Source organism: Protopterus annectens, chromosome 3.part0, assembly GCF_019279795.1.
Source record: "Protopterus annectens isolate FY-2018-M chromosome 3.part0, PAN1.0, whole genome shotgun sequence".
Classification (NCBI taxonomy): Eukaryota; Metazoa; Chordata; order Ceratodontiformes; family Protopteridae; genus Protopterus; species Protopterus annectens.
In genome coordinates, this window is record NC_056731.1 from 119260145 (window position 1) to 119287921 (window position 27777).

The following is a 27777-nucleotide window of genomic DNA, read 5'->3' on the forward strand; positions in this document are numbered from 1 at the left end:
CTTTGTCTTTCTAATGTCCATGTATACCTGATTTTGACAATATTTTTGACTCAGATGTTTGATTCTTTGTAAACTGTGTTTTTTTTTTACGTTTCTTCTCGGGTCTCTACTGAAAATGGACCACAAGCCCAGCTGACACACCTGGTTAACAAATGTGAATAAATAAATAACAAATAAATAAAATGGGAAGCTTATTCTAGAGTATGGGCAGTCTTTGGGATATGAACTTGTCTCTCCAACATGTTCTGTTAATTGTGGTAATGAGGCTGTGATCTTTGGAGCGTGTGGCATGGGGGGATTGGGATTTCTTTAGGTGTAGCATTTCAAGTAGGGCTGGGTTGGACATGGCTTTGTAAGACAAGCAGAGAGCACCTCTAAGTAGACAATAAGAGACTGAGAACAGCTAATGTTTCTTGAGTCTGTCCATGTAGAACATGTGTTTAAGGCCTAGGATCCTTTTTGTGAGGTACATTTGTGACCTCTCCAGCTGCTGTAGGTGTCTGGATAGGTACATGCAAAACAGGGAGTTATATTCGATGATTGATCTACTGAGGGATAATGACCTCTTTCTTCCTGGATACCAAACCTTTGGTTATAAGATGTGTCATGTAGAAGGACTTTCTGACCGCAGTGGCAATGTGGTGGTTCATAGGTAGGTATGAGGCTACTGGCCCTAGAGCCTATATAAGACTAGCCAAAAAGGTACTCTGGCTTTCGACACCCAAGAAAATTATTTTCCTGTGCCCCTGTTGAGCAGAGCCACAGAAATGATCCCTGGGGTGACTTTCCTATTTCCCATCCAATCATCAAGATTTTTCTTGAAGAGTGCTAATGAGGAGCTTTGTTTGATGTAGATAGGTAGTTTGTTCTAGGGTATCAGAAATCTCTGGGACAGGAATCGATCCCTCCAGCATGTTCTGTTTATTGTGGTGATAAAGTTTAGGTCCCTAGGGCGTGTATCTCAGAGGGACTGGGATTTCTTTAAGTGGAGTATGTCCAACAGCTCTGGGTTTGACACAGCTTTGTATGTTAGGCAGAGATCGCCTCTGAGTAGCCGATATGCAATGGAGTAAAGCTGGAGTTTTTTGAGGTGGTCTGCGTAGGGCATCTGTTTGAGGCCGGTAATCCTCTTTGTGAGGTATTTCTGCAGCCTTTACAGTTGTTGTAGATGTCTTGTGAGGTACATACCAAAAAGGTTGCTGTACTCTATAATGGGTCTAATGAGTGATGAGTAGAGGGGAACAATGACCTCTTTTTTCCTGGATGAGAAACCTTTTGTAGTAAGGTGTGCCACATAGAAAGATTTCCTGACTACTGTGGCGATGTGATTATCAAAGGAGAGACTACTGTCCTTCTGTGTCCCAAGGTCTCTTATCACACTTCCAGTGTTAAGTAGACTACTGCCTATGTGGTAGTTCATGGGCACAGAGTTTTTACCAAAGGGGATGACAATGCACCTTTTGGCATTGAGCTTGAGGCCATGGCTTTGACACCAGGCATTTGTCTCAGTGAGGCCCTTTTGTAGGATGTCCACATCGTTAGGAGTTTTGATTATGGCTCCTAGTTTGCAGTCATCTGCGAACTTCATTAACCAAAGACCTTCTGTGTTTGCCTGTACTTCAGAGAAGTAGATACCAAACAGGAGAGGACCGAGGACTGAATCCTGTGTTACTCCACTTGTCACTGGTCTGAAGTCAGATTTGGAGTCTGCTACTTTCACAGTGTGGATTCTGTCAGTGAGCCAGTTGGCAACCCATCTTGTGACATAGGGATTTATATCTAATTTAGTGAGTTTATCTATAATTCCAGGGAGGGGGGTGGTGTTGAAAGCTTTGATAAGATCTAGATAGGCTGTGTGAACCACCTTACCCTTGTTTACGGCTTTGGTGACTGCTTCAAAGAAGTCTATCAGGTTTAGGAGACATGATCTGCCTTTTACAAACCCGAACTGGGTGGGGTCGATAGTTTGGAGATTACCAATATCTTTGTTGATAAGTTCCATGATGATACATTCCATGACCTGGCAGAACAGGCTCATCAGGCTAATGGGGCAGTAGTTCCCGGGGTCCATGGTGGCTCCCCTTTTGTGGAGTGGGATAACCATCACTGTGTGCCATTCAGTGGGCACAAAACCTGAGGTGAGGCTATGATTGAACATGGTACTTAGGCGGGGTGCGAGTTCATTCTATAGTTCATGTAGAACGCAGCCTGGGATGTTGTCAGGTCCCATGGATGCTGTGTTCTTGGCTCTGGAGAGTGTGGTTTCTACCTGTGCAGCCGTGATTACAGGAACTTTGCATTCTTCCGGTATAGAAATGGGCCCTATAGGGGGTGAGAGGGGGGTAAAGTTAGCACTGAACCTATCTGCCAGGATGTTGGCAATGTCACTTGGTTCTGTATATTTAGTGCCATTGTGCTGTAACTCAGAGCAGATCTCAGTGTTGCTATTGAGATTCTTGACATAGCTATAGAATGCTTTGTGGTTGTCTTTAGAATCAGTGTCGAAGGTGAGGTGGCTGTCGACCTGAGTGCCTAGATCTCTTATGGCCCTTTCAGTGTTCAGTGGGCTCCCATCAATGTGGTAATTCATGGGAAATTCGTTTTTTCCAAAGGGAATGATAAGCATTTTTTGGCCTTAAGCTTCAGGCACCAATTATTGATCTCAGACACGCCCTTTTATAGGATGTCTGCATCACTTGGGGAGTTGATAATGACTCCTAGCTTGCAGTCATCAGTGAACTTGGTCAGCTAGAGTCCTTCTCTGTTGGCCTGGTTTTCTGAGAAGTATATACCAAACAGGAGAGGGCCCATGACTGGTCGACAGTCTGACTTGGAATTTGCAACTTTCACTCTGTGCATCCTGTCTGTGAGCCAATTTGCAACCCACCTAGTGATGTAAAGACTGATGCCTAGTTTAGTGAGTTTATCAATGATACCTGAGTGGGGAATGGTATCAAAGGCCTTAGCCAGGTCGAGGTAGGCAGTATGCACTGCCTTACCCTCATCCACAGCCTTGGTGACTGCCTCGAAGAAGTCAGCCAGGTTCAGCAGGCAGGATCTACCCTTGACAAAGCAAACTGTGTGGAGTCAAGAGTTTGGAGATTGCCTATATCTTTGTTAAGCAGGTCCATAAAGATGCACTCCATAGCTTTGTATACCAGACTCATCAGGCTAATGGGGCGATAGCTCCCAGGGTCTGTAGTTGCTCTCCCTTTATGGAGCGGGATGACTGTAGCAGTGAGCCATTCATTAGGGACATAGCCTGAGGTAAGGCTGTGATTGAACAGGGCACACAGATGTGGTGCCATTTCATTTTGTAGCTCATGTAGGATACAGCCAGGGATATTATCAGGTCCCATGGATGCTGTACTCTTGGCTTTGGACAATACAATGTTTACCTGTGCCACAGAAATGATGGTTACCAGGCTTTCTTCTAGTACTGTGATAGGGCTCTTGGGGGGGGGGTAAAGTTGGCAATGAATCTGTTGGCCAGTATGTTAGCTATATCTGTTGGCTCAGTATAGGAGGTGCCTTTGTGCAATAACTCAGAGCAAATCTGAGCATTGCCTTTGAGGTTTTTGATATAGCTATAGAAGGCTTTGTGGTTGTTTTTGGTGTCAGCTGCAATTCTGCCTTCATAGCTGGCTTTAGGGAATTTGCGAAGGGATCTCAGCTTTTTGTTGAGATTGATAAGGGAGGTTTTCCAGTCTTGTGAATTCATTTTTTCTGCAACAGTTTCTTCCTTCTGTTGTAGAGTTTATTGAAGGCTGGGGACCACCAAATTGGCTTTGATTTTTTGGATGAGAGCATCTTAGTTCTATTTGGCATGGCAAGGTCCATGCATTTGTGTACATGCTCGGACAGTGCATTGGTGTATGATTCAGCAGTCATGCAGCTATTTTCCATTGGCATGGGTGCTGAGAAGTTAGCCACCTCTGTTTTTAGGAGCCCGAAATCGGCTTTAGAGAAGTTTTTCTGGGTGGTCACCTCAGCGGGGGTGTAGGTGAGATGGAGGTTTTCATGGTGATCAGTTTGTGGTCAGATTTAACCAGGGAGGAATTGACTATAGGTGTGGAGCAACGGTCTCCCATGTTGGTGATAACCAGGTCAAGGATGTTGCTTCCTCTAGTGGGGGGGTCAGGATGAGCTGGTCCAGGGCATTAGAATTGATAAATTCCAGAAAGTGTTGGACCTGTACTTTGGTACTTGAATAGTTTTCCCAGTTGATGAATGGGTAGTGCTTAGCAACTTGGAGTGAGAATCTAGGGACATATTTGAGGTTCTGTAGTAAGGTACGACTTGTATCGCCATTTTACCCACTGTTTACTGTACCTGAAGTACTTCAGATGCATTATGCTGGGCTACCAGTCTTGAGGTGTGCATATCCTTTAAGAATATGGAGACACCACCGGCTTTGGAGTTTCTGGCCATATTCTGGGGCCAAAAGGTATGGAATGAGTTGTAGCCTGGGAGCGCAGGGGTGCTTTCTGCCCCTTTAAACCAGGTCTCCACTACCACACAGATGTCGACATTCTCCATTTTGAGGACAGCTTCGAGCAAGTGCATCTTGAGATTTAGACTTCTAGCACTGAGCAGCATGACCCTCAGATTACATTTGTTTGTAGCTGTTATGGTGGAATTCTGGTCTTTGGAACACTGCCTAAAAAAGGCACTATAGGAGTGGCAAGAGCCTTAGCCAGTACCCGTAATCCCAGGGGTGACAGATGCAGACCATCTCTGGCAAAGCATCGAGATCTGTCTATCATGTCATCCCAGGCAGACAGATACTGGATTCCTTTAGAATGACACCAAAAACTTAGCCAATTGTTGAAGTTAATAATTTTCTGCTCTTACTGTGGTATCATTCTGTGTGACAGTAGAATACTGCTCAGGGCTAGGGTCATACCTGCCTGGGCCACATAATCCGAGAGTTCCATCACATCTCTTTTCATGTAACCCAGGGCAGTCTCAGGTCATTCACACCCACATGGACAATGACTGAGTCATATTTGTACTTGTTGTGGAGTGACCTGAGTGCATATCTTATGTGGCAGATCCTAGCACCTGACAGACAACTGACTGTCACCTTCTCCTTGTTCAGCCTAGTGAGTAGAACATCAGTGTGCCTCACAATTGAGTCTCCTATGATTAGTACATTGGGCAAAGTCTTTTGCCTTAAGGGCTTGGGTTGAGGGGCACACTGTGGTGGTGAGGTACTGTGTTGTGGGGTTGGTGTTGTGTTTTGCTGGTCGAGTGCATTTCTGTCTCAGGGGTCTCTGTTGTTTGGATACATTTTTATTTAGACCTCCACGAAGGTGGGTGTATGGCTTGTTTTTCTATGTGTGGGTTGTGATCGTTGGTGTTTTGGAAGGCTGTGTGTTCTATGTAGTGAGTTGCAGGTGTTGACCTTCTTCTCTTGACCAGCTAGTCCAGTCTTGGTTGGAGTGTTCACTGCTTCCAGTTTGGTGATATAAGTGCATCTCTTACAGGTATGAGTGTTGGGAGGTAAGAGGAGAGGATTGTCTGTGTACATTAGACAGTTGCCACACTGTCTCAGAATGCCCAAGTATACCAGGTTAGCAGGAGAAAGCACAGGAAATTGCCCTACAATCAGTTGTTTTGTTTTTATGATAACGAGTCTTACTTTATAAAATGTGGGCATGTACCTGTATTATACTGTTCTGATGAAGTTCAACAAGTTATGAATGAAAGTTCTTAACAGATCATTTTTGGTTATATAGTAAAAGAGTACTGTTTTGGCTTGGCAGCATCTCCTGTTTGTTGAATCATCCCCAATTGCTACTAGAATAGGCAATCCCCATCCATTTGCAGTCTTACTTAAGCTAACAACTTGAAGGCATTGCCACCAATGAATCCATGTCATATGTTATTACATTTCTATTTGTTCTAAGACTGTGCAAAACAATTACTAGACCTTGGTAGTCTGTTGTACATGTATCAATTTCATTCCAATCTTATATGTATTTATGTTAAGTTTGTGCCCTTTAAGTATGTAATATATATATATATATATATATATATATATATATATATATGTGTGTGTGTGTGTGTGTGTGTGTGTGTGTGTGTGTATAGCTATAGATAGAAAAAGAGAGAGACAAAGATAAACATTCTTTTGATACACTGGTTAATCCCAGGTTTGTTACTAAGTGATGGTTATGTGTTGTTCTTATCACTTTAATGCTATGTTATGATAACTTATTCTATACAGCTCTATATATACACTGTAGTACTGTGGTCCTCTATCACTGTATCTCCTGCTAACCTATTTTCAGCTTACATTCATAAACTTTTTACCATATCTCTATTCTTATACTTTCCCCATATTCTCTTGTTCTGACTCAGTGTGGTCCTTCCACCTCTTTTTATAAGTCATAACTTTATTGCCTCAATATATTATAGCAGTTTAGCAGAGTTTTTCTTTTCTTTCACACCCTGGGGTCACTACATCAGACCCAGATTCTGCTGAAGCTCTGCCACAAGACCCAACTACCAAACATTTTCACTGAGAATTTTGATTTTGTACAATGTAAGCAAATTTAACATGAAGTAACTTGTAGCTATTAACTTCATCTAGTCAAATACATGCCTACCTGTGCTGGAAATTCATTTTTAACACTACCCCTCAACAGAGTTGTCCTTGCATTTTAAGGACCACTTACTAAGCTGACCACTGTCCATTCTCTTGACCAATAGATTACATTGTATATGTCATTCACTTAGTCTTCTTGGCTAACAGGTCTCTGCTAATTGTTCTGTATTGGCTATAAACTGATTACTCTCTGCTATAATTTGACCTGTAGGTGGAAATTACATCTACTATCTATGATATCATCCATAATGACCGTATAAAGAGGAAAGGTGGTGGTATTGCTTTAATATTCTCAACAGCTACCACATTTCCCCTTACAATACACCAATATCAAAATTCAGTTCAGCAGAGCTTCTTATAACTCTCCTGAAATTAAATTTATAAACAAACATATTACTATTCGTTACTTCCCTTCTAGTAGCAATACTGGAACTGGAAAATATCCTACATTGCATATCCATAACAATTCTGCAAGAAGTAATACTACTAGGTGATGTGAATATCAGTTGTTTGGACATAAAACTCTAACTCCACTACATCTACATGAACTTAATTGGTTTCAGACAACTAGTTAACAGTGACACACATTATAGCAAGACATCGAATTCCCTATTAGACTGGATGCTAGTATCAGACCCTAGGTAAAAGACCACCACAGCCACAATGTCTGACTGGCTCTGTGATCCATCGCAAGCTATACAACCAGACACCTCACACATCAGCTTAAACGGCATAAAACAACATGCAACCTTTCCAATGTTCATTAGTATCCTATCATCTATTAACCAGAACTTCCTAACAATCCTCCACTTAGACGATGCTGCAAATGAATTCAATACAATTTTCCTGAATGTCCTAAATAGCCTTGCACTTCCTACAAGGAAGAGACTAAAACAAATAAAGCAATCTGGCAATCCAAAAAGAGTAGAGTGCTAATGCAGAATAGAGAAAAAGCATGAAAATTATTACAAAAATATGAAGCACCACAGCATCATGAAAACTTCAGAATGCTTTGCAATCATACTAAAAAGCAAATTAATGAAGATAAAAAGATTTACTATAATCATTTTCAGAATAAAAGTAAACACAACACTAAAAATTCTGGACAGCCATTAAATACATCTTGCATCTTGGCTATAAATTCATCCCCAACTCCGCTCTCAATAACTCATAACTCAAAACCCCAATACAGTTCAACTCTTATTTTATAAATAGTATCATCTCTAACCACGGCCTCAGCATTTAATCCTAACCCTGCCCAACAGCCACATATCACCACATCCACTTTCACCTTTTTGCCCACATTCTAAATAAAACTACTTAAACTCAAACCACGCTCTACTTCAGCTGATGACCTTTCAAGTGAATACCTCAAAATAGCAGCCAATGACATTGCCTACCCTGCCTCAGTCCTTATAAATAAGTCAGTCCAGGAATCTCACATTCCTTTTCTCTGGAAAAAAGTCATACATTTTCCCTCTGCACAAAGGAGGAAATTCAACAGACATTACTACCTTTAGACCTATAGCAATCTTATCTCCCCTCTCCAAAATATTTGAAAAATATATTCAAAAACAACTGTAAAACTATCTCCTATCCTCCATACAACATGGCTTTTGTTCTTCCCATAGTACTAGCACTGCACTTCTAACCTATACAGATACCATCAATAAAGCTAGAGGTAATGGCCTTATTTACTGACTTGTCTAAAGCCTTTGATACAGTTTGTCACAGCAAACTTCTACTTCAAATGTCCTCATTAGGTCTCTCTCAGCCTGCCCTTCTATGGCTCAAAAGCTATCTGTCCATTAGGTATCAGTCAGTCAAATGGCACTCCACCTTTTCTTCATTCCTCCAAGTCACCATCGCTCTGCAATGAGGCTCTATCCTTGGTCCCCGCCTCTTTAACTTTCTCACCAACACATTCCATACATCAACACAATAGACCTCCATAAGACAGTATGTAGATGACTCCACACTCTTTTGCACATCTGACAAAGTGGCCCGTTTCCAAAAAATTAGTCACAAAGCTTTAACAGCAACTGAAACATGGCTTTGTAGCTCACATCTCATGCTTGACCCTTTTTTTTTTGCTACTTTTCCCAAATCTCTCTTCCATGAAAAAACAAAATTTAAAGTCTTTTCTCTTAATAATGCAACCATTGAAATCACTTCTCATAGCAAATTATTAGGGATGACAGTGGATGATAATCTTACATTTGACCTGCTTATACAAAACTGCATAAGAAAAACTCATCAAAAAAGTAGGAATGCTTTAGAGAACCAAAAACCTTCTCAATGACGCAACTAAAGCTACACTTGCCACTACTTATCTCCTTGGCACACTTGCTTAAGGTGCTCCCATCCTTGCTAACCTTTAGGCATCACAAAAATCAGAACTTCAATAATGCTAAAACAAACTTGCTAAATTTGCAGCAAATGCCCTTTTCAGAACATACCACTGTATAGCACTAAACAGCCTAAATTGGTTATAACTACCCCATCAACTAACATGCACACAGCTTCTTGCTACTTATAACATTATCCAGAATCCATCTGCTGTCCAGCACTACATAATATTCTACACAACTATGTTCCTAATTAGTCATTATGATCCAATGACCAAAAACTCCTGTCTGTCCACAAACCTATCAAATTTGCTGGGCATTGTCTGTACTCATACCATGTTCTAAGGCCTGGAACTTATTATCTCTGTTCAGCAGGTCAATACCATCCCTTCCATCCTTCAAAACCTTTCTTAAAGCCTTCCTAGCCAAAAGCTGGCTCTGTTCTTGCTTGACACCAGGATAAACTATATCCCTAAATGTTCACAAATACTTATTCATATCTATCTCCTTACTCTCCCCTCTTCATTCACTTCCTTACTTCTTTAAGTTGCTTTCCCCTGACTTTCTCTCTGAATATAAAATGAGCTTGATTTTCTCTCACTTCATATTGCAATTCCTGTTTGTATTAAACTAATTTGCCGTTAATTTCTATACAAACTGTCTAACATTTCTCTAACTATTAAATAATTGTCATACAACTTGCATCTATTCTTAACCAGGGTTTTCATATTATATCTAATTTGGAGTAATTATTTAAACTGCAGTTGTTTATTGCATTATTTTTAAAGACTGTAAAATTATTATTCTTAAAATGTTTTGTAATACTTTGGAGCTTTTCTCCTTGGGCATTTGATGAAAATGGGCTCCTACCCAGTCGGACTTTCCCAGTAATCAAATGTCAGTAAATAAATACTCTGGGTTTGATCTTCAAAAAGCATAGCACTTCCCCTTACTTTCTACTTAGGAGATCACACCAGTAAATAATGTCATACTTTACCCAGTCTTCCCAAACAATATTTGCCTGCCTGTCTTGACTGCAGGGTTCACCGATATTTTTTATCCCATGAGAACAGTGCTCCTGGGTGTAATCTTGGGAGTATCAGAAAATATTGCAAGTGTTCTTCTCAACCTCTTGGATCCCTGATCCTTCTCCATTCTGTAGGTGAAGCGTGATTAAAATGGTACTTCATAAGGTACAATTCTGGTTCCTCCCAAATAGGGTGGGGTAATGACCTGGCTATCACATAATGTGACAAGCCTGTAGCTGTGGCCTACCTAGCCAATTCAGACAGGCTCAACCCACCTAATCTAGAGGAGGTCATTATCTTCCTACAGGCTATCCCTGGATATTTTCTGCCCCGCACAATGTTCAGTAGGAGACTCTGAAGTTTCTGTATAATCTGATGTCAAGATATTTGCAAGATACAACAAGGTATGAAAATAAATTTAGGCAGCAGAAATATGCATAATGGCTGAAAGTTTAGCAAATAATGAGAGGTGTATTGTTTGCCAATCATAAGAATGGGAGTAAGATAGCTTAATCCAGAGGTAGTTGGTGGTGGTTGGTGGTAGTGCTCCACTTCTGACCTAAGTCTATGATTTCCTCTTAATACATTAATGCTGCTTCTGTATTCATTGCAAAACAGATTATTTTCCTTGCATTAACTTTCAACCCTGACAGAGCTTCAAACACCAGAGACAGGCTTGGGTTTCTTTAAGACAGATCTGAGGATTAGTGACATAAGAGTACACAATCATTTGCATACTGTATGTCCAAAATATTCTGCATTATTCAAAGTTGTAAGGCCCAATGTGAACAGTTTATTTTTAAATATAAGCTGTATAATTCCACAGCCAAAAGAAGCTATAAAGGGGGAAAGGAGGAATCCCTGCCTTTTTCCCCTATGCAACACAGAGTAAGTAGAGGCTGAGTTATTGGTTATTAACTGCTCCAAATGTAGCTGTAGAGTAACTGGAATGACGTAATAAAATAATTAGATAACCCAAAGAACTCTAGCTCCCACCAGAGAAAGTCCCAATATAGTGAGTCAAATCCCTTACTGAAGTCTATAAAGACTGCTTTCATGGGGATTTGGCAGTAATGACAAAGTTGGCAGATGGAGTAGAAACAATGCACTAATGCAGGGATCCTTCGACTCCCTGGAAAAAAAACTGCTGTGAGGTGGAGATCAGTTCAGGAATACATTTCCACATCCAGTTGGCAAGGGTCTTCACCAGAATCTTAGTCCCTCCCCAGCAGCAAAGAAATAGGTCTATAATTATACCTGTTTCTCTAGTTTCTTTAAGAATGTGATCACATTAGCCAGTCTGGTCAAGTTGTCTGGATACCCTTGGATAGACTGACCATATACAGCTTCAAGAGCAATGGTGCTAATGAGGAAGAAAGCTCCTGGTAAAGTTACGATGGAAGTCCATCTAGCCCCAGACCCTTCCCTCTTTTGATGCTTTGGTTGCCCTTCTGAGTTCTTCCATGGTTATAGGTCTATCCAATGCCTCCTGTCACTCTCAAGACAAACACAGCCATGAGTTTGCATATGCATCCCACCAGCTGTGATGATAAACATCTGATGGTTGATATAGTTCCACAAGGAAATTCACCATAATCCTTTTGATTTTTTGTGTGGAGTAATGTAGTTCACATTGTGCATCCCTCATAACCATTAGACCTTGCATTTGCCTTGGCTCACTCAACCTTTGCACTAGGAACTTAGGAGATTTAATGTGTTCCACCCAAAAATGTGTACACAGATTTTCCCAGCATTGAAGTTGTATTGCATACCGCTTATGTTTTATCTCAGATTTAAGTGCACTGATTTCACTCCTGACATACTACCTTGGCAGTGTGACTGGGAATATGCTCTGGGGACGAAATGTAGTTTGCTGATCACCAAATTAAGTCTAGCACAGGAGGCCTGGGTGCCCTTCCAAGTCCCTTGAAGACCTCTTCGAGCAAACATAGTCTTGAATTCTCCCCAGTGAGCCCATATCTGTCTGTCCCCACTTAAATAAGTGGAAATATAGTTTATTACCCAGGTTTTGAGAGAATCCAGAGTTCTTTAGTCTTTAAACACATTTTCCTCTTGGTGTGTTGTGGGATCCACAATTCGCACTTGTCCATAATACATAATTCTTATCTGATAGAGCTTCTAGCACAACAGCAACTGAACTTACTCCCTCCACCAGCTGTTAGTTAAACAGAAAAAGGTTGAATCTACAACCCTCCCCTGACTGGGGTGCAAAGAACATATACTCCTGAGTCTCTGGATGGAGCATACTCCACACATCTACTAGGCCACGTTCCTTCATCCAACCTTTGTGTATCTACCTATGCTTGTTTACTCTGGTACCACCCATTTGAAGTCTATCCTTGGATGCATCAATTACCACATTAAAAGCCTCCCCCTCCACAGTCTTAACTGGATTACAGAACTCCCGTCCCCCACACATACAGCTCCATACAAACAGCATGGAAGTCCTGAAATGGTTTAATGTTATTCTTGTTAGGCTGATAAAAATTCACAAGTGACAGTGAGCCTGGGGAAAGATGTACACTCTTGCAAATGCACATCTGCCCTCTGTGTCACATTGCAAATCAATCAAATTCCAACCCAGTGTGTGTGTCTTCCTAGGATGAATACCCTGCTCACTGGTCAGGCAAAGCTCACTGCTAGTTTCCAACCATTCCATTTCTGTGTAACATGCACAAACTTAGCCTTGTTGAGATTTGTTTCTTGTATGAGGGCTATATGGAACTTCAATTTTTCTAAATGTTGGAAGAAACAGCATTGTTTTGTCATGCTATTCAGATCCCTAATATTAATACAGTTAGGCATGAACATCTGATGTAAATTCTTACACTGTAGATCAGAAAGTGGGAAAGCAACTATTACAAATAAGAAGGAAAACAGCTAACAGATTGCAAAACAAAACAAAGTTTACTGTTTAAACATATCCTAATGTATGAAAATGCAAAAATATCAGTCTAAGTAATAACCAGCCCACCCTTGGCTCACTGCTATCTGCAGATAGTAGGGAAGAAGTGCAACAAGTCCAGGTCACAGAATGCTGTGGAGCCAACAGCAGCACCCACCAACAGCAATTGGCATTCCCCCCTGCCACCTATTCAACTGAATTCACAGTCTTGGTTCTAAACATGCAAACAGTCTCGTTGTTCACAGCTAACACTTATTACATTGAGGGCCAATTTCCAACTATTTAAATCATTTAGAGCCCCTAAACCCCCAATCCCCTTAGAATGGAACCCCGAAGTTCCTCTGACCATTATGCCATAGTTAATAGCAACAATGCATTTGGTGGAGGGGCCCACCTTAATTTATCTGATCTTAATGAGAAAACTAAAAAACAAGACAAAAGACAACAGTAATTTCTCATAATTACATGGGCACTTTGGGGCCACATTCACAAAGAAGATTTCTCCCAGCACCCTAAAAACTCTTTCACATTGTAGTGTTTTTTTCAGCTACCAGCTGCAGCAAAGTTTCACTGATGTATGCCTGCTCTAACTTCTCCAAGGTGGAGGGGTCAGGTGAGGTGAAATCCATCTCAGCAATGTCATCCCCCTCCGAGAAATGCCTGAAGTGTACTTCTCTGACTGGGTAAGGGCATGGTTTTCCAAATGGAGTTCTTCCATTTTTTTTTTCATTTTGTGGCAAAAAAAGTAACATACAGTATTAAAAAAAATCCATTAAGCAGCTTTTGACATTGTAGTACTTTTACATCTGGTGTAGAGCTATGAAATTTTGTTTTGCAGTATATGAACTGGAATGTACTGTGCAGCTGTTCTCTGGCTAAAACTGATATAACCAAACTATACTTCTAAAAGTTTAGTTGTAACATGGGGAGAGTCTGTTGGGTTTGTGACATTCTGCTTTGCAATTTATAACAACAGAGTAACTATTGCAGACAAAAAAAGGATTTTTTATGCATTGCTTAGTAATGCAACTAATGTATATACACACACACATTTCAGTGCTGCAGTTTGGCAGCAGTCAGGAAAAATAAGCTATCAAACTGTGGATATTAGGTCCCTTGCTACACTGACATGATGATGGTGGGTTGAGTATCAGAGTTGTGTGGGTTAACTGTAAAGAATCTTTTGTTGTCTTTTTTTGTTTTCTATCAAGCTTCATTTAGTAATAAAGGCCAATGTTTGCATTCTTTTTCTACCTCTGTACCTTCCAACCGTTAAGCCACTGCTGTGATTGTTCATTTTTTTCTCCATTGCATCAAGAACCTAGTGGTTCTTCATTTCCTTCCAGGGTGAGAGCTATTGGTGCCACTGGAGCCCATATGTTCCCTGACTGGATAAGAATATTCCATGGTATGGTGATCTGCAAGGCAGCTATAAGGTGATATGTGTTCTAAGTCCCTAACTCCTCTCCCTGATAGTGACATAAGCACATGGGTCACTAGAGAGCTACCAACCCTTACTAAACAGGAACATTCACACTCCATAATGTGCTCTGTAGGGCCACAGGGATCCTGTTATGAATAACCATCCCCATGCTGCTCCCACAACCATGGCCCATCTGTCAGGACTAACCTCTTTCTATCTCTGGAGAGGTTGAACCAAATGCTGGTGAGACACCAAATCTCACTCCACTGGGCTTAAGAGATGGGATAAAGCTTTGACTTTTCCATACCCCAGCCTGGCTCTTTCAGCACGTGCGATGCTAATCAAACTCAGGTTCTGGTGGTTGCAGTCAGGGCTCTGTCCATTTGCACCACAGAGCTGGGTTATAGCAGCCCAACGTTTGTGAGGTTTGATCAGTCACATTAAGGCACTCTAGATGGTTATTTCTTGATAATAAATTAATTCATTCATTCTTCTGATTACCTACTTTATGCTAATCAGGATAAAACAGATAATTAGAAAATGAATGAATGGTGAAATGTGTGAACATCTGTGAGATGTGGAACAACATTTAAGGTTGGAAAGGTACTTCAACATAACAATTTCACTGATAATTTGGATGTTATACTAACTGCTCAAATGCAGGCTGAACTGCCATACAGTGGCAGAATCTCCTCATAGGTCATAAAGTGCTTACTCAAGCACTTCATCTGGTCATGCACTGAGAGTTTGAGACCCTTTACATACACAGAAGCTCTAATTTGGATGCTCAAAACTCAAAAAGAGATTCAATGGATGTTAAATTGGAAAACAGTGTTAGGCAAGGAAGACTACAGAATCCCTTGCATTATAAGGGGGAAGGAAAGATTTCCATTGGCATAAGAAAAAATATCTTTAATAGGTGAACTGTAAATGGACAAATAATTCTTTAAAAGAAATAATGAGTTATACCACCTCTGAGTCACTCAGGAGAACATTGGAACAAAGAAATGAGATGGCTTCATATGACATGGTGGCAATAATAGGGTACTGCCTGTGTAGAGAAAGAAGAGACATATTATTAGCCTTCCAGTGATGTTTGTATATAGGTAGTAGTGTAGTCAATCAATGGGCATATTTTTAAGAAGAAATTAGAAAAAATAATGCAAACTTTGGGAGAAAATAGAAGAGATCATGCAGATATTGTTCAAAGATCAAGACAGTATTTTTTGCTGTATGTTAAAAATGTCAGAAACAATGTGCTAACACTTTATTCTGTTGCCCATCATACGCTATAGAACAGGGGAAATTTTGCTTAGCTGTATTTTAAGCATAGCATAGCATAAAGCAACATGTATTTATTTTGTGCTTAATACTTTTGCTTTTGTATAAGGTCGTTGGCTGTGGATCGACAATTCACCTGTGGACTTTGCTAACTGGGCAAATGAAAAATCTTTTCATGACGATGTTCCCAGTATTTCAAAATGTGCAGAAATCCTTTCACTTAGTGGAACCTGGAGTTATAACACTTGTAATACTAATAGAAGATACATCTGCAAGATGCCTAAGAGTAAGTACCCTATATAAAACACCACAATAACCAAAAAAGTGTCATTTTCTAGAAGTTTCTCTCTGCTTTCCTATAATGACTGCCTGGATGAATATCTGTAGCAGATATATCATTATTTGTCTTTGTCTGAATTTAATACATTTATCTTATGAACTCCTGCATATACATTTCACTTTATCTGCACACAGATGAAGTTTTCCTTTTCTCAGCACCAGTTAAATCCATAGGAACAATATGGAAATAGTTTTGATGACCAAATCCAAAGTAGTGTTATGAAACATTACTGGTACATTGTGTGGCTTAGGATATTGACCTTAGTTTGATTTTCAAAAATAAATATTGATTATATTTGTGTACTGAATTTGTCCAGTGTTTCTAACTAGGAAGTGCATTCTGTATATTAGAAAATATGATGTTCCTTTAATGCAAGCTTTCCTGTCTCAAGTAGGCATATTGACACATTATACATACTAACAAAAAAACAAACAAAAAAAATAACGTGCTGACCACTCAGCAAAAGTTAACACAGAAGTTTTATTTCATGTATGGGAAAAACAAACATTATTTTACTAAATGTCAGAGTGCATATGTACAGATAAAAAATGCAATATTCAGATATAGTTCCCATAGCCCCCATACTTTGAATAATGTGTTAGAAACTTGGTTCCCTAACTGTTTCACTGATAAGGAACATATAATGAGACATTCATATGTATCTCATTGCCCTGACCAACTTTTTGTGTAACTAGGCCCCAGGAATACACAGCCCTATCATTTTAATGTTCCTGAATGTCACTTCACCCAATATTTCAAATGCACACGTTTTTGGCAGTTTATTTATTCCCCTCTTATATTATCCAGTTTCTGAATGATCTCCTAGTTCTACTTTCTGAACTACAACCCCACCCATTTCAGGTTTGTAAAAGGCAGATCATGTCTCCTAAACCTGATAGACTTCTTTGAAGTGGTCACCAAAGCCATAGATGAGGGTAAGGTGGTTCACACAGCCTATCTAGATCTCGCCAAGACTTTCAACACCATCCCCCACTCTAGAATTATAGATAAACTCACTAAACTAGCTATTAATCCCTATGTCATAAGATGGGTTGCCAAATGGCTCACTGACAGAAACCACACTGTGAAAGTAGCAGACTCCAAATCCAACTTCAGACCAGTGACAAGTGGAGTACCACAGGGTTCAGTCCTGGGTCCTCTCCTGTTTGGTATCTACTTCGTAGGCGAACACAGAAGGTCTTTGGCTAACAAAGTTCACAGATGACTGCAAACTAGGAGCAATAATCGAAACTCCTAACAATGTGGACATCCTACAAAAAGGCCTCACTGAGACAGATGCCTGGTGTCAAAGCCATGGCCTCAAGCTCAATGCCAAAAAGTGTATTGTCATCCCTTTTGGTAAAAACTCTGTACCCATGAACTACCACATAGGCGGTAGTCTACTTAACACTGAAAGTGTGATAAGAAACCTTGGGACACAGATGAACAGTAGTCGCTCCTTTGATAATCCCATTGCCACAGTAGTCAGGAAATCCTTCTACGTGGCACACATCACAAAAGGTTTCTCATCTAGGGAAAAAAAGGTCATTGTGCCCCTCTACTCATCACTCATTCGACCCATTATAGAATACAGTGCCCCTTTTGGTATGTACCTCACAAGACATCTACAACAACTGGGAAGGCCATAGAAATTCCTCACAAAGAGGATTACCAGCCTCAAACAGATGCCCTACGCAGACCGTCTCAAAAAACTCCAGCTTTACTCCGTCACATGTCACCTACTCAGAGGCGATCTCTGCCTAACATACAAAGCTATGTCAAACCCAGAGCTGCTGGACATGCTCCACTTAAAGAAATCCCAATCTCTCCAAGCCACACACTCTAGGGACATAAACCTTGTCACAACAATAAACCGAACATGCTGGAGGGATAGATTCATGTCCCAAAGACTTCCCATACTCTGGAACAAACTACCTATCTATATCAAACAAAGCTCCTCATTAGCACTCTTCAAGAAAAATCCTGATGATTGGATGGGAGATAGGAAATTCACCCCGGGGATCACTTCTGTGGCTCTGCTTGATAGGGGCACAGGAAAATCATTTTCTTGGGTGGCAAAAGCCAGGGTACTTTTTTGGCAAGGCTTATATAGGCCATAGGGCCAATAGCCTAGCACCTACCTATGAACAAGTATGCAACCACCAGGCTTTAACTAATTACTACACACACCTTATCATCATAAGACACAGCCCTCCCAACAAATCCATCACATACAAAACTTAATCTTTGAGTTATAGTTTACAAATGTCATGCACACTTTGGTGTCTGTTCTTTTAGGACATCCATCCAACCATCCACAACCCCTTTTTACTCATGGAATCTGTGACAATCATCTCAAGCCAAGGTTTACATCACCAGGTGGTTGGCTCTGCAGGATTAGTTCATCCATACCACTCACTCGCACACACACACACACACACACACACACACACACACACACACACACACACACACACACACACACACACACACACACACCTATGGCCAATTTTGAGTGTCCAATCTATCTACTGTATGTCTTTGGAAAATTGGAGGGAACCCGAGCACCCAGAGGAAACCCATGCGACCACAAAGAGGACATGCAGACTCTGTACAGAAGGCAACCCAGCCGAAAATCGAGAGAGAGAACCTCTTGCTGTGAGCTGACAATGCTAATCATTGCACCACCACAGCCTCCACATGGTCACAAAAAAAAAAAAAAAAAAAGAACAATCTTTAAATACCATCAGCCAGTCTTAGTTCTTAGATGTAAATAAATGGAATGATTAGGAAATGATGAATCAACCTGTCTACAACAACAGATTTCCACCTCTTTTAATTAGTATTAGACAATTTGTATTTGCAGGTACAAGTATTAACCTAACAGGATATTTTAAATGTGACGTTTATGGAGGTTTGGAGATGTGACTTAACAGGTTGTGTGGTAGCTCTATCAAGCACTGCCCAGACAATGTCGTGACAGTTTGTAAAGAGTCTACTTGACTTGGCATTGTGTTAGCATGTCAGGCTTTTATAATCTGGGATTGTTTGCAGTTTATGATACAGAGAAATGGGTAGCAAATTACAGTGCTGTGTCCAAGACATAACATCAATTATTATGTATTCCAGTGTAATAACAAAGCCTATGGACCATTTTTGTTGGATGCTTTATAACTGCATTACCTTATGGAATCCCAAACTGATACCACTGATTTGCCATAGTTAAAATCGTCATCCAATGAAGAATAGCTTCAATAAATAGGAGTTCGACAAATGGCTATAGACCCATATATATAGATACACACACACACACACGCACATACATATGTGTGTATATATATATAATAATATATATATATATATATATATAGATAGATATATATGTATTGATATATTGTTTATAAAGTTACTGTCAGAAGAGATAGTGGAAAAGTATGTATGTTCACATCTGTATGTCTCTATAGTAAGCAATCATGTAGCCTGATATGGGGGTATACATAAGCATCATGCATGCCTTCTTTATGGCCCATATTTATTTTGACTGCTTGTGTCTATACATGTACATGTTCAATCTAAAAGGATATGAAAAACAAAATGGCATTTTATATGCCTCTTATATCTGGCAAAAAAAAAAAACATATTCCAAGACTTCTCCAAGCATAATGGGTGTCACTGAGGTTCAATGAAAACTCTACATCTCCACCCATCATATTTCATGACAGTTATCAATATGTATATGCAGCAGACAGAAATGTGCAGTTCATCAGACAGACTGGTGTAGGTGAAAGGTTTACTAAGGTATTCATTAGAAAGTTAATGTACTGGATCTCCACCATCAGCAGTGTGCCTCAAGTCCTGATGTTGCTTATCCAACAAGGTGGCAACATTCACTACAGTAAGGAGTAATAGCAACCTAAATCCGCATCCCTGTCTTGGCAACATATAGGATCACTGGTCTCTAAATCCCTGGCATTGATGTTTGCTCTACTTCTCTCATTCTGTCAAACAATGACTGAAGCATCTTCCATAGCTAGTAAGTCAGAGAAGCCCTGTCCCTCACATAATCTGTCATTAATAAGTGTACCCTGCAAGCTCTCAACACCCTAGTCAATGGACCTTGTTGCCAGCCTACCCATGTTTGACATATCAGCAGGTAGTGTAAACCTTCTGATGGTCTCTCTTGTATTAATCTTGCTAATCTGCCATGTACTCAGTATTCAGAAGTACATAACTAATCTCTGACTGCTTTTACAATATGCAATAAAAAAACAAAACATAAAATCAGTGCACCACAATGAAAGCATAGCATTTTGCAGAACACACTGATTCTACTGATTTTCAAACACAAATTGATAACTTTTCTCTCAAACTGAATAAATTATCACAGCTTAGATAGGCTAGAATGAGGAAGGATGAGGGTCCAAGAGCCCCTGGAGAATGGTGCTAGCAAGGCCTATCCTAGACTTGATGCAGGAATCTAGTTTATAGTGCTTTGTAATAGTAGACAGAGAGGACCACATTTCTGCTTCTAGAATCCAACCCTTTCTAAAATGCCACAGAAGAAGCCAAGGACTGGAATCACCCTTAACCCTGACAGGAACAGTTTTATTATGGTGGGAATAATAAAAAAAAAAATAATAATAACATGAAAAAAAATTTGAAAATGCTCTTTTTTGACACAGGTTATCCTTTCTTCTTATCTTTCAAAGAAATGAAAAAACAATCAGAAGTTCGGAAAGATTTTATTCTGTCAGGATAATACCTGAGTCGTCTGGGACATCCAAGGTATTAAGTAACCTTTCTCATAGATTCATATGTGTACTAGGCTAATGACCACAAGGGTGTTTTTAAGCCTATCCATGCATCACAAATCTCTTACATGTTCCGATATGCTAGATAAGTGTAAGTAGGGGGTTTGGAGATTAACTATTTACAAGCAGGGGATTCAGAGATGAACCATTTACAGGCTGGCTGTGTCCATTAGAGACATAGATGCCAAACCAGGGATGAATTTCCTGCTCCCTATCCAATTGTCCAAGTGGCACTTGAATTGGGTTAGGGAGGAACTCTGCTTCACATGGATTGGAAGCCTGTTCTAGAGAAGGGATAGTTTCTGGGATAAATACCCATCTCACCAACAGGTCCTATTTATATCAAAGACAAGGTCTATGTCTTTAGAGGAAGTAATTCTGGTACTATTTATTTTGTGGATATGCAGAAGGTCCATCTGGGTGGTGTCTGACAATGCCTTGTATGCCAGGCATAGATCTCCCCTTAACAGCTTGCAGGAAATAGAATGCAGGGATAGAGCCTTGAGGCAGTCTACACAGAACATGTTACTTACACCCTGTAATCTTTTAGTGAGGAACCTCTGTGGATGTTCCAGTTGTTTAAAGTGCTGGTTAGGTACATACCACAGGGGTCACTATACTCAATGATAGGTCAGATGAATGTTGAATTCAGTGGAACAATATCTTCCTTGGACCTAGGTGCCATGCTTTTTTTCATAAGCTGCCTAACAGAATGATTTCCTTACTACTATAGATACATGATGTTCAAAGGTTAGATCACTGTCTGTATGAGCCCAAGTTCCTGATTACTGGGTCAGTTGTTAGGGGTGTGTGGTCAGTATGATTGGTACCGGGGAAGATGACTTACTTAAAGATACTGTTATACATTTCTTGGCATTTAGTTTTAGTCCATGGCTCTGACACCAGTTATTTTTCTGTGTCAGCCCTTCCTGAAGAACATTTGTATCAGTGGGGGATTCTATGACATCTAATTTTTAATCATCTGCAATTTTGCCAGCCAGAGGACACTGATATTGCCCTTGACTTTGGAGAAGTAAACATAAAACTGGAGCAGTCCCAGGACTAATCTTTCAGGAACTCTGCTTATGTCTGACCTCTTTGTAGAGGTGGACTCCCCAATTCTAACTTCCTGAGTCCTGTCTGTGAGCCAACTGTTTATCCAGTGGGTGACATAAGAGTTTATAAATAATCCCATAAGTTTGTCAACATTGCCTCAGAGGAATAGTATGTCAAATGCCTTGGCCAGATCAAGGTAGGTAGTGTGAATTGTTCTGCCCTCATCCTTTACTTTAGTGACCTTCTCAAAGAAATCCAGCAGGTTGAGGAGGCATAACCTGCCCTTGATAAAACCATATCGGGTTGGGTCCATTTTCTGGAGGTTTCCTAGGTCATTACTGATTAAGTCCATGAAAATTATTTTCATGGCTTTGCATATGAGACTAGTAAGACTTATAGGTCTGTAGATGTCCCACCTTAGTGCTGAGGGATGACTACTGCTGTTATACATTCATGAGGCATGACACCTGTATGGACACTGCAGCTGAATAGCAATTCCAGATTACCTGCTAGGTCATGTTTCACGCTATTTAGAAGGCATCCTGGGATATTGTCTGGGACCACTGATGCAGTGTTCTTGGCCTTAGTGAGAGCATTAAGGACCTGTTCCTTAAAGATAGTAGTGGGAGTTACATTTGATAGTATTTCCTGAGGGGAGGTTGAGAGGGACAGAGGAGTAAAGCTGGAGCTGAATTTGTCAGCCAGTAGGTTTGCTATATGCTTTGTCTCAGTATCGATGTCTCCATTAACAATGAGTTCCACACACAGTTGTGTATTGCCTTTGAGGCTGCAGACATAGCTAAAGAATACCTTGTGGTTGTCCTTGGCATGAGAGGATAAATTAACTTCAAATTTGTCTTCGATAGACTTTATTTGTCCTCGGAGTTGCTCAGTTAGTTTGTTGAGAGTGCTTTTATCCTGTTGGGTGTTATACCTTTTAATTTTTTTTCCTTCTGTTATACATCCTATTGATTTTGTGATTCCACCAGGTGGCTTGCTCTTTGAGTTAGTTCTGGTCTTCTTCCTTGTGTGTACAGCTGCCTGTATGCAGCTACTGACATGCTTGTATAGGGTTTCTATGAACAGTTCCGTGTAGGCAGCAGTGTTCTCAGGGTTTATGGGAGCTTGACATTTTCCCAGGTTATCAGTTAGTAGTAGGAAGTTAGGCTTTGAGTAGTTCCTCCTGAACATTCCAGGGTTAGCTGGGGTCCAAGATTTATTTTTACTTCAAAGGTGATCATTCTGTGGTCTAACCTTATCAGAGAAAACATTGCACTAGGGGGTGTGCAGCACTCTCCCATATTAGACTAGTTCCAGTATGTTTGCATGCCTGGTCAGTGTATTGACAATCTGGTCCAGGGAGTTTGTTTTTGCAAAATCCAGGAATCTCTGTGCCTGCACATTTAGTGCCGTATATGATTCCCAGTTAATAGTGAAGTAATTAAAGTTGCCCATGGATATGGTATTAGGTTGGATAATGTGTGTTTCCAATAAGTTTAAATACATGGTATGGGTTTCCTGGGTCATAGAGGGGGACCTGTAGCTTGCAAGGAAGTGGTATTGGATTTTGCTTATGGTGATTTGAACACAGAGACGTTCAAGTGCATTGTCCTGTTTGACCAGCCCTGAGGTATATTTATTTTTGATGTAAATCATGACACCTCTGCCTTTAATCTCTGTCACTGTAGTAGCTGATCTAAATATGTGGAAGGCATTATAACCTTGCACTGCCTGTGTGCTCTTCACAGCTTTAAACAATGTCTCAGTGACCCCACAGATATCAGCTTTCTCTAGGGTGAGGAGAGCTTGTAGGGAGTGAAGTTTTTTGTTTAGACTCCTGGCACTGAGCAGTAACACCTTTAGATTTTCTTGGTTTTAACTTGCTATGTTGGAAGCACTTTCAGTTTGGCATTGCCTACAAAAGGCACTATGGGGGAGGACAATGTTTTAGCTAATATTGGAAAGCCTAGAGGGTAGAGGTGCACACCATCCCCGGCAAAGCAGCATGGTCTGTTGACCATCTCCTTCCATGCTTACAAATATTGCACACCCTTAGAATGACATAGAAATTAAACCAGTTATTAAAAGTTAGTCATCTACTGTTCATATTGTAGCATCATCCTTTGAGAAGGTAAAATGCTACTCAATGCTAAAATCATACCAGCCTGGGACACATATTCTGAAAGCCCCATGATGTCTCTCTTTATGTAGTCTAGGGAGGTACTTCTTGGGTCATTTACACTCGCATAGACTATGACTTAGTCATACTGGTACTTTGAGGTCCAATGACTGCATGTGTAATCTGGTGGATCCTGTCCCCTAATAAACAACTAACCATGACTTTCTTCACACTCAGCCTGGTGAGAGGGACATCAGTGTGTCTCACAATGGAATTTACAATAAGCAGAATGTTGGATTATGTTGGTTGCTTGCCTTATGGGTTTAGAAGTAGAGGCTCCAGAAGATGTAGCTCTATGTGTTGATGTGGGTGTTGTTTTGAAAAAGTGCATTTGGGACTACTGCGGGTATTTGTTATGTGTACTTAATCTAGGTCATCTTTGAGGTTTAGGAAGGTTACATTTAAGTACCTCAGCATATGCAGGTCAATGTATTTGCTTTGAACTGTGTCTGAGGGGTACAGTGTGTGTATTACTGAAAACCTGATTGACATTAGGAGTGCTCTTATGTGAGAGCTTTGTCTCTGGTAACATTGTGTAAACACATCTCTCACAAACCATATTAGTTTGTTTGAAAATTAGCTAGTTGCCAGTAAACAATTGGAAATGTCTGCACTGCCTCTGATGTCCGCATCCACCAAGCTGGTAACAGAGATAGTGGTTAAGATCATATAGTATCTCTCTGGTTTGCAATTCTGGGGGCAGTGCTTGCCATTACAAACTAGTTGCCCTGTGTGCATTACGGTATTGGTGAAATTCCAAGGGTGCTTTTACAGGAAAAATGTCAAATCAGGTTGTTTGAGTATATACAGGGCACTGTCACATGCTTGAGGGGAAGCTAATACTCTGAAGTTAGGTTAGGCAGCAGCTAATCAAGCAGTACTTACTGAAGAAAGAATCAGCTTGTCAAGAATGATTAAAAGAGCGGATTTTCCTGATTGGCTACTGCCTGACTACTACTAGTGCTGGTCTCACCACAGCTTCATGCTGCTAGTATACAATGGTCTTTTGCATCTTCTCTCACCAAAAGCAAAACAGTAGCATCATGAAAAGCAGGTCACCAGCTCTTTGGTAATCAACAGTCTTGTCCCAGATGATGCAAGTGTCTATAGGCGTGTTACAGCCTTTTTCCTGGTAGACGCCTTCTCCATCCTTTTTAGGTTCTGGAAAGAAGATAGGGAGATTGATAGCTTGGCTTAAGGTAAACACGGACACCACTTTAGGCATAAAGGAAGGATTAGTTCTCAAAGAAACCTGTCTTTGTGAAAAAATGAGACAAGGTTTACCCACAGTAAGAGCTTGCAACAAAGATACTTTTCCTGCAGAAGACAGAGAAATGAGTAAGACCACTTTGCATGTCAAGACCCTCCAGGCAGCCTGGTGAGCTGGTTCAGATGAAGCATGGGTTATTTTTTCTAGCACATGCTTCTTGTGCAATATCCCTTTCAAAAACATTTTCACATTAGACTTTATTGAGAAAGGGGGATCCTTTGGCAGACCAATGGATGTTGGTTGTGGAGTAAGACAGGTCATAGTATAATAACCCACACAAATAATATAAAGCCAGAGAAACAGTAGCCCTGAATGAGTGCTTTTTCCTTTGCTGGCACCAGCTAGAAAACCTTTTCCATAGTAGCTGGCTTTTTTGACTCCATTAATATCTCACACCCTAAGAAAAAAAGGTTCCTAAAAAGCATTAAGACCATATCATCTAGGCAGTCATTTGCAGTTGTTTATTGCCAGGATGCATCAAACACCCCTCGTGTTGTGTGAGTAAAATCAGTCTGTGAGGAAATTTGTGGTAATTGCCCCTGGCTATTTCTAGAGAAAGGGAGAACCACTGATGCCTGTGTCAAAAGGGAGTCACCACATTGATTTTTTTGGGAATCTTTTTGAATTTTCAGAAGTACACTGGATGTTAGCTGAAAGGGTGGAAAAGCATACAGGAACATTTCTGTCCAAGGGAAAAAAGGCATCTGTCTTCTAGGTCTTCTTGTATGAAGTCCTGGAGCATAATTTTGTGAAATTATTGTTTTGTGATAAGGCAAAAAGATCTGTGTAAGGTGTTCCCCATAGATGGATTAAATCTTGGAATACCATCTGAATCAGCTTTGTTTTATGAGGGTTTATCTTGGTCCTGCTCAGCTTGTCTGTCACACAGTTTTTCACTGACAGAATGTAAGACACCTATAGAGTGAGATTGGGATGAAAAGCTATATCCAAAGCTACCATGGCTACTATGCACAGAGAATAAGATCTGGCTTCTCTTTGCTTGTTTATTTACCTCATCACTGTGGTGTTATTTGTAAAAAATTGTAGACGTCCTGGGGACCAGAGATAATTTACAGATGTGAGAGCATTTATGAAAGCTAACATCTCTTTTATTTTGGTGTCTTTTGATATGTCTTTTTGTTCCAAAAACCCTGCCCTATTGTCCACCCAGACACTGCTCCTTAAGCAAATTCTGAAGTGTCTGCTATGACAAACTATGCTGGAGCAGAAGAGAACTGCAGACCTGGATTTTCAAAGATTTGGTGTCTTCACCATATGATCTCCCTTTTCATAAAAAAAAAGAATTGGAATTTGAAAGGTCAAGGGATTCTTTTGAAGTATCCTAAGAGGTATCATGAGTACCATTTAAGCTAGGAGACCCAGAATCATGAGAAATCTCCTTGCTGAACTGAAAGTCTGTGTGAAAAATTTCAGTATTCATCCTAAATACAGAACTATTTTTTTCCTGTGGAAAAAAAGCTGTTTGAACTGAAATGTCCAGCAGACAACCCAGAAAAAAAATCCATGAGAAGAAGTCAGGAAAAACTTATGAATGTTTTGCTGGAATCCAGGCCTGTGTAGGAGAATCCCTTACCCAAGTAAGGAAATCCTGACACTGAAAAGAACTTTATAAAGATAAGAAAGTCATCTAAGTAGGGAAATGTGAATACTGTACTATCTGAAGTAGGCTATCACAGGAGCCAGACACTTTTTGAACCACTCTTGGAGGAGTAGATAGCCTAAAGGGTAAGGCAAAGAACATATAATGTGATCTAGACATACAAAACACCTGAAATCGGTATCTATAGGAATGTAATGATATGCATCTTTTTAAATGTAAGGTCACTATAAAATCAAATGGACAATAAATGGTAAGTTGTGAAATGACTGCATTTTAAACTTGGGCATTATCACAAACCAATTCAGAAAGGAAAGTCCAGAACTGATCTTCAAGAGGGTTCCTTCTCTGGCACCAAAAGCATCCTTGAATAAAATCCTTTTTTTAATTAAGGAGGAAGATTCATAGGTTCATAGGATGGTACTAGGCTATCAGCCCTAGGGCCTATACAAGCCTAGCCATAACAATTCCCTGGCTATTTCTTCCCAGACTATTTACTTCCCTGGACCCCTGTCTAGCAGGGCAACTGACGTGATCCCCGGGGTGAATTTCCTTTCTCCCATCCAATCGTCAAGGTTTCTTTTGAAGAGGACCAAAGAGGCACTCTGCTTGACATGTATGGGCAATCTATTCCAGAGTCTGGGGAGTCTCTGGGTCAGGAACCTATCCCTCCAGCATGTTTTGTTTATTGTGATGACAAGGTTTAGATCCCTGGAGCGTGTGGCTCTGAGGGATTGGGATTTCTTTAAGTTAGCATGTCCAACAGCTCTGGGTTTGACATGGCCTTGTATGTTAAGCAAAGATCGCCTCTGAGTAGACTATATGCGACAGAGTATAGCTGGAGTTTTTTAAGGCGGTCAGCGTAGGGCATCTGCTTTAGGCCT

The 27777-nt window shown here is 40.4% G+C and overlaps 1 protein-coding gene across 1 annotated transcript in view; it reads left to right on the forward strand.

The window, feature by feature from the left end:
• The window catches only part of LOC122796777 (macrophage mannose receptor 1-like), a 1798323-nt gene that overhangs the window by 1641024 nt on the left and 129522 nt on the right, over nt 1–27777 (forward strand). Inside the window, exon 30 of the mRNA XM_044065505.1 lies at nt 15729–15905. Coding sequence (XP_043921440.1) covers nt 15729–15905 — 177 coding nt within the window. The remainder of the gene's footprint in view (nt 1–15728; nt 15906–27777) is intronic.